Source organism: Penaeus japonicus, unplaced genomic scaffold (genome assembly GCF_977035675.1).
Source record: "Penaeus japonicus unplaced genomic scaffold, GWHDUDI00000001_assembly GWHDUDI00000025, whole genome shotgun sequence".
NCBI classification, from domain to species: domain Eukaryota; kingdom Metazoa; phylum Arthropoda; class Malacostraca; order Decapoda; family Penaeidae; genus Penaeus; species Penaeus japonicus.
In genome coordinates this window covers 20,237,219-20,244,718 of record NW_028234427.1, presented here as the reverse complement: position 1 = coordinate 20,244,718, position 7,500 = coordinate 20,237,219, and the positions used below count along the sequence as shown (strand labels likewise).

The window sequence follows — 7,500 nt, the reverse complement described above, 5'->3', positions numbered from 1 at the left end:
CCGAGAATTTCAGGCCCATCTCGCTTTTAGAAATACCCGGGAAAGCATTTGAAAAGATCATTAATGCCAGACTCACGAACCATCTCGAAGAAAACAATATCCTGAATTCAAACCAATACGGGTTCAGAAGAGGGAAAGGCACCACCACCGCCATAGCGTTTGCTTATGAGACGATAGCAAATGCATTAGCAGACAAACAGCAATGCAACATCATCCTCCGTGACGTCTCTAAAGCATTTGACAAGGTATGGCGCAATGGCATACGTCACCGACTTATTGATACCCAGATGCCCGACCCTTTAACTAAACTTTTAAGCAGCTTCTTAAAGGACCGTAAAGCCTGCATTAAATTCGGAAGTCTCCTTGGAAGTCTCCTTGGAAACTTAAAGCGGCGTTCCACAGGGAAGCGTAATATCTCCCACACTCTTCATTCTTTACACCTCCCCCCTCCCTCCACCAACATTCCATCATACATACATTTCTTACGCAGACGACATTACGCAGATAGTCGCCCATCCAAGCAAGTCCAAAATAGTTATGACCCTCCAGACACACAACGCCATCGCAGAAATAAACAAATTCGAGAGAGATTGGAAAATAAAAACAAATAACCAAAAATTCCAAATGATCTCGGCTGCCAGACTTTCACTACTACCAATATCGATAGATAACATTGAGGTTCCCTTTACCCAGTCTGGCAAGCTCCTTGGACTCAACATCTCCTGTAGAGGACTTGCTCCCCACGTAAAAGAACGAGTAAGATTCGCCAATAAACAGCTCGCCCTATGCAAACGATTCTCAGGCTGCTCAGAAAGAACCAAACTACAACTGTACAAATCATTAATCAGACCGATAATTGAATACCCTCCTGTGCTACTAAACACAATCTCACGAAACATGATGCTAAAGCTACAAGCATTACAGAACAAATCCCTCATCTGGGTAGCCGGATGTCGCTACCCAAACATCCTTTCTGCCAGAACACTACATGATACATTCAAAATTATACCAATGAATATACGTATTCATAACAGCAAAGAGAGTCTGGGAAAAACTCGATATGACGGGAGATCATAACTTTCGACGAATCTCGACAACGATCTCGGCACCCAAAACCACTCGTGGTTCCCCAGAAGCCTGCCTCTTACCTTAGTAGAACCGCAACCAATATATAAGAGAAGCCGTGTCCAAAACGCTGCTCCAAGAAATGAGGACAACGAACCTGTATAAAGCACGAAAGAAATTAGTTAGTCTAAAACACTAAAAACAAAGAAATAAAAACAGAAACTGTCTCCAGAACCTCCCCAAAGTCTGCTTTACACCACGTATGCTCCAGCATAAGCGATGTAAGGCAGAATGGGGGAGACGGAGCCAGTCAAAAAAAGAGAGAAAAAAAAAGTGTTGGTAACTAACAATGATTTCGATCAATCCATCTCAACTCATTAATATATGTATATACACTATATATATACTGTATATACTATATGTATTACATTTGTAAATATACAAATATACAGATATGTACAGAAAAAAAAACTAACAACAAGTATTCGTTTAAATAATATTACGAAACCACTTTCGTAAAACATATCACACAAACAAACTAATGTAAATTAATACCTCATACTAACCAAACAATGATTTTATAATATTTATATATGTGATCAAAATTACATATCCATAAAAAATATTTAAATAGCAACTCGGACGGTAACGAAGGACCAATCAAGGAACCACTTAAGCACGTAAAAACATCGGCGACTAGAATGAATAGACTTGAGGGCTTGACTGTAGTGTATGGAAAAGTATAAAAACATATCAGGCAAGAGGGAAAGCCCCTCAAACCTTTATTTCTCCAAGTATTATTTCGACTTCTTTAGCTAGCTACTCTACTCTACTCTGACCCCCCCCCCCCCCAACCTTCTTTCCCCCCATGGACCTGGTCCATGTCCTTCTTATTATATTCGTATTCGGCCTAATAACAACATAAAAACAGGTGCAGTAAAAAGGTGGGCCCAAAGAGGTGGTTCCAATAAACATATTTACCAAGTACACAGCTGCAATAGGTACAGTAAATACTGGTTGCCTGTGAGTATATAGATATATTTGTGAGGAAATAATTAAATCAAAGGTGTGATTGCTTAAGTGAAATGAGGGGATAGCAACATCATGTGACAAGCTTGTGTAGTCAGTGAAGTTAGGAAAAGACATTAATGAACATAAGCTATAGGAACTTGTGTATTACTGAAAGAGCACATATAACATAGAGGCTTAAAAATGTGATAGGATCAGTTTATCCCAGAACAAAATCCCACTATGACTTCGTGAGATACAGTACTTGAAAGGTGGCAGTGCTCTGGATAATACATACATAAAATTAATCTGTATTTCGACTGGTGGTGCCAGTACACCGAGAATGGGAGTCGGACAGTGGGTAGCCTCTGGGGCACACAATTCAAATACCATTGCGACTTTAGGTAACGGGCGAGTTAGTAACGGTGGTCAGGCGTAACTGGCGCAATGCCCTGTACCTCAAAGGTATGGTTGGGTTGATTTTCAGTGTTCGGACATACATCCGAACACTGTACAACTCAACCACCGTTCTACCTTTGGGAAAACATACACCAACACAAAGGAGTAGATATACAGGGGAGAGGCGGAGTAACATATATATAAGAAATGAGCGGGAGTAACTTCTCGACCGCTGAGGGGGAAAACAACTTATGTGCACCTTGCACAGCTTAATGAGGAATCTCGGCTGCAGGAGGAAGGGATATGAGGGATTCTCGACTGCAGGAGGGGGGAAAGAAAGAACTTGCACTTGCGACTTGCACGGCTTCTTAAGCGACATACGTCTTGCATGGCTCCTGAACAATATACCTAAGTCTTGCATGGCTCCTGAATAATATACATAAGTCTTGCATGGCTCCTGAACAATATACATAAGTCTTGCATGGCTCCTGAATAATATGTGTGCATCTTGCACGGCTTCTGAATAATATGCGTGCGTTTTGCATGGCTCCAGAATAGTATGTGTGTGTCTTGTATGGTTTCTGAATAATATGCGTGCGTCTTGCACGGTTTCTGAATAATATGCGTGCATCTTCCATGGCTCCAGAATAGTATGCGTGCGTCTTGTATGGTTTCTAAATAATATGCGTGCGTCTTGCACAGCTCCAGAATAATATGCATGCATCTTGCGCGGCTTCTGAATAATATGCAGTGTGTGCGTCTTGTACGGCTTCTAAATAATGTGCGTGCGCCATGCACGGCTTCTGAATAACATGCTTGCGTCTTGTACGTCTTTCATGGCTCCAGAATAATATACATGCATCTTGTTAGGCTTTTGAATTATATGCGTGCGTCCTGCACAGCTTCTGAATTATGTGCGTGCGTCTTGCATGTCTCCTCAATAATATGCGTGCATCTTGCACGGCTCCAGAATAATATGCGTGTGTCTTTCATGGCTCCAGAATAATATGCGTGTGTCTTGTACGGCTCCAGAATTATATATGTGCATCTCGCACGGCTCCAGAATAATGTGCGTGCGTCTTGTACGGCTTCTGAATAATATGCGTGTGTCTTGTACGGCTCCAGAATAATGTGCGTGCGTCTTGTACGGCTTCTGAATAACATGCGTGTGTCTTGCACGGCTCCTCAATGATATGCGTGCATCTTACAGGGTTCCAGAATAATATGCATGTGTCTTTCATGGCTCCAGAATAATATACGTGTCTCTTGTACAGCTCCAGAATAATATGCATGTGTCTTTCTTGGCTCCAGAATAATATGCTTGCGTCTTATTTGGTTTCTGAATAATATGCGTACATTCTTCACAGCTCCTGAATGATATGCATGCATTTTGCACGGCTTCAGAATAATATGCGTGCGTCTTGTACGGCTTCTGAATAATATGCGGGCGTCTTGTACGGCTTCTGAATAATGTGCTTGCGTCTTGTACGGCTTCTGAATAATATGCATGCGTATTGCACGGCTCCAGAATAATATGCGTGCGTCTTGTACGGCTTCTGAATAATATGCGTGCGTCTTGTACGGCTTCTGAATAATATGCGTGCGTCTTGTACGGCTTCTGAATAATATGCTTGCGTCTTGTACAGCTTCTGAATAATATGCGTGCGTCTTGTACGGCTTCTGAATAATATGCTTGCGTCTTGTACAGCTTCTGAATAATATGCGTGCGTCTTGTACGGCTTCTGAATAATATGCATGCGTATTGCACGGCTCCAGAATAATATGCGTGCGTCTTGTACGGCTTCTGAATAATATGCGTGCGTCTTGTACGGCTTCTGAATAATATGCTTGCGTCTTGTACGGCTTCTGAATAATATGCTTGCGTCTTGTACAGCTTCTGAATAATATGCGTGCGTCTTGTACGGCTTCTGAATAATATGCTTGCGTCTTGTACAGCTTCTGAATAATATGCGTGCGTCTTGTACGGCTTCTGAATAATATGCGGGCGTCTTGTACGGCTTCTGAATAATATGCTTGCGTCTTGTACAGCTTCTGAATAATATGCATGCGTCTTGTACGGCTTCTGAATAATATGCTTGCGTCTTGTACGGCTTCTGAATAATATGCGGGCGTCTTGTACGGCTTCTGAATAATATGCGGGCGTCTTGCACGGCTCCAGAATAATATGAATGCATCTTGCACAGCTGCAGAATAATGTGCGTGCGTCTTGCACGGCTTCAGAATAATATGCGTGCGTCTTGCACGGCTCCAGAATAATATGCGTGAGTCTTGCACGGCTCCAGAATAATATGCGTGCATCTTGCACGGCTTCAGAATAATATGCGTGAGTCTTGCACGGCTCCAGAATAATATGCGTGCATCTTGCACGGCTTCAGAATAACATGCATGCGTCTTGCACGGCTCCAGAATAATATGCGTGAGTCTTGCACGGCTCCAGAATAATATGCGTGCATCTTGCACGGCTTCAGAATAACATGCATGCGTCTTGCACGGCTCCAGAATAATATGCGTGCATCTTGCACGGCTTCAGAATAACATGCATGCGTCTTGCACGGCTCCAGAATAATATGCGTGCGTCTTGTATAGCTTTTGAATAATATGCATTTATCTTGCACAGCTTCTGAATAATATGCATGCGTCTTGCACGGCTTCAGAATAATATGCATGCGTCTTTCACGGCTCCAGAATAAAATGCGTGCATCTTGCACGGCTTCAGAATAATATGCATGCGTCTTTCACGGCTCCAGAATAAAATGCGTGCATCTTGCACGGCTTCAGAATAATATGCATGCGTCTTGCACGGCTTCAGAATAATATGCATGCGTCTTGCACGGCTTCAGAATAATATGCATGCGTCTTGCACGGCTTCAGAATAATATGCATGCGTCTTGCACGGCTTCAGAATAATATGCATGCGTCTTGCACGGCTTCAGAATAATATGCATGCGTCTTGCACGGCTTCAGAATAATATGCATGCGTCTTGCACGGCTCCAGAATAATATGCATGCGTCTTGCACGGCTTCAGAATAATATGCATGCGTCTTGCACGGCTTCAGAATAATATGCATGCGTCTTGCACGGCTTCAGAATAATATGCATGCGTCTTGCACGGCTCCAGAATAAAATGCGTGCATCTTGCACGGCTTCAGAATAATATGCATGCGTCTTGCACGGCTTCAGAATAATATGCATGCGTCTTTCACGGCTCCAGAATAAAATGCGTGCATCTTGCACGGCTTCAGAATAATATGCATGCGTCTTGCACGGCTTCTAAGTAAATATGTGTGCGTCTTCCACGGCTTCTAAGTAAATATGGGTGCCTCTTGTATGACTTCTGAATAATATGCATGTATCTTGCACGGCTTCTAAGTAGATATGCGTGTGTCTTGCACGGCTCCAGAATAATATGCGTGCGACTTGCACGGCTTCCAAGTGAATATGCGTGCCTCTTGTATGACTTCTGAATGATATACATGTATCTTGCACGGCTTCTGAATAATATGTGTGCGTCTTGCATGGCTCCTCAATAATATGCATGTGTCTTGCACAACTTCTAAGTAAATATGCGTGCGTCTTGGACGGCTCCAGAATAATGTGCGTGAGTCTTGCATGGCTTCTGAATAATATGCGTGTGTCTTGCACAACTTCTGAATGATATACGTGCGTCATGCATGGCTCCAGAATAAACATCATGCGTCTGGCTCCTCTCCAGAATAATATGCGTGTGTCTTGCACAACTTCTGAATGATATACGTGCGTCATGCATGGCTCCAGAATAATATGCATGCGTCTTGCATGGCTCCAGAATAATATGCATGCGTCTTGCATGGCTCCAGAATAATATGCATGCGTCTTGCATGGCTCCAGAATAATATGCATGCGTCTTTCACGGCTCCAGAATAACATGCATGCGTCTTGCACGGCTGCAGAATAATATGCATGCGTCTTTCACGGCTCCAGAATAATATGCATGCGTCTGCAACTGGCTGCAGAATAAAATGCATTGTCTTTTCACGCTCCAGAAAAATATCATGCGTCTTGCATGCTCCAGAATATTAGCATGCGTCTTGGCACGGCTTCAGAATAACATGCATGCGTCTGCACGGCTGCAAATAATATGCCATGCGTCTTTCACGGCTCCAGAATAATATGCATGCGTCTTGCATGGCTCCAGAATAATATGCATGCGTCTTTCACGGCTCCAGAATAACATGCATGCGTCTTGCACGGCTGCAGAATAATATGCATGCGTCTTTCACGGCTCCAGAATAATATGCATGCGTCTTGCATGGCTCCAGAATAATATGCATGCGTCTTTCACGGCTCCAGAATAACATGCATGCGTCTTGCACGGCTGCAGAATAACATGCATGCGTCTTGCACGGCTCCATGGTCAAGTCATAAAAGGGGGATGTGCGGAGGGTGAGATATCGGCACGTGTTGACAAGTCTAAGCGAAGGGACAACAAAAATCGTATGATATTTTGTTCTCAGAATTATATATAATAAAAACAGAACTTCCGGATATTATGTCATTCTTCGCATAATATTAAAGGTAAAGACTTTTAGTAAGCTGTAAGGGAGGTCGTTCTAACGGGGTCTTCAAGCGAAATGAGACAAGGAGATAACGGAAGAGAGTGGGGGGGGGGGGGGGCTGAAGACTTTCATCAATTAGTGCGTTCGCATCGAGGCGAAAGGGAAGGAAAGAGGAGGGAAATCCTGCAGAATCACACTAATGGACAGGAATTTCACAACGGAATAGAGTAAACAGTAACGAGAATATATATATATATACATATATATATTTATATATATATATATATATATATATATATATATATATATATATATATATATATATATCCATCCTCAGGTGATATCTACCTATCTATCTCTCTCTCTCTATATATATGTGTGTGTGTGTGTGTGTGTGTTAGTGTGGTTTGTTTTTGTGTATAAAGTATTATATATATGTATATATATTATATATATATATATATATATATA

The 7,500-nt window shown here is 42.4% G+C and overlaps 1 protein-coding gene across 1 annotated transcript in view; it reads left to right on the top strand.

The window, feature by feature from the left end:
- Nucleotides 1-7,500, top strand: part of LOC122259040 (MAM and LDL-receptor class A domain-containing protein 1) — a 29,884-nt gene that overhangs the window by 184 nt on the left and 22,200 nt on the right. Inside the window, exons 1-4 of the mRNA XM_086551736.1 lie at nucleotides 1-245; nucleotides 694-942; nucleotides 2,268-2,324; nucleotides 2,478-2,538. The exon at nucleotides 1-245 is cut by the window's left edge and continues 184 nt beyond it. Coding sequence (XP_086407862.1) covers nucleotides 1-245; nucleotides 694-942; nucleotides 2,268-2,324; nucleotides 2,478-2,538 — 612 coding nt within the window. The remainder of the gene's footprint in view (nucleotides 246-693; nucleotides 943-2,267; nucleotides 2,325-2,477; nucleotides 2,539-7,500) is intronic.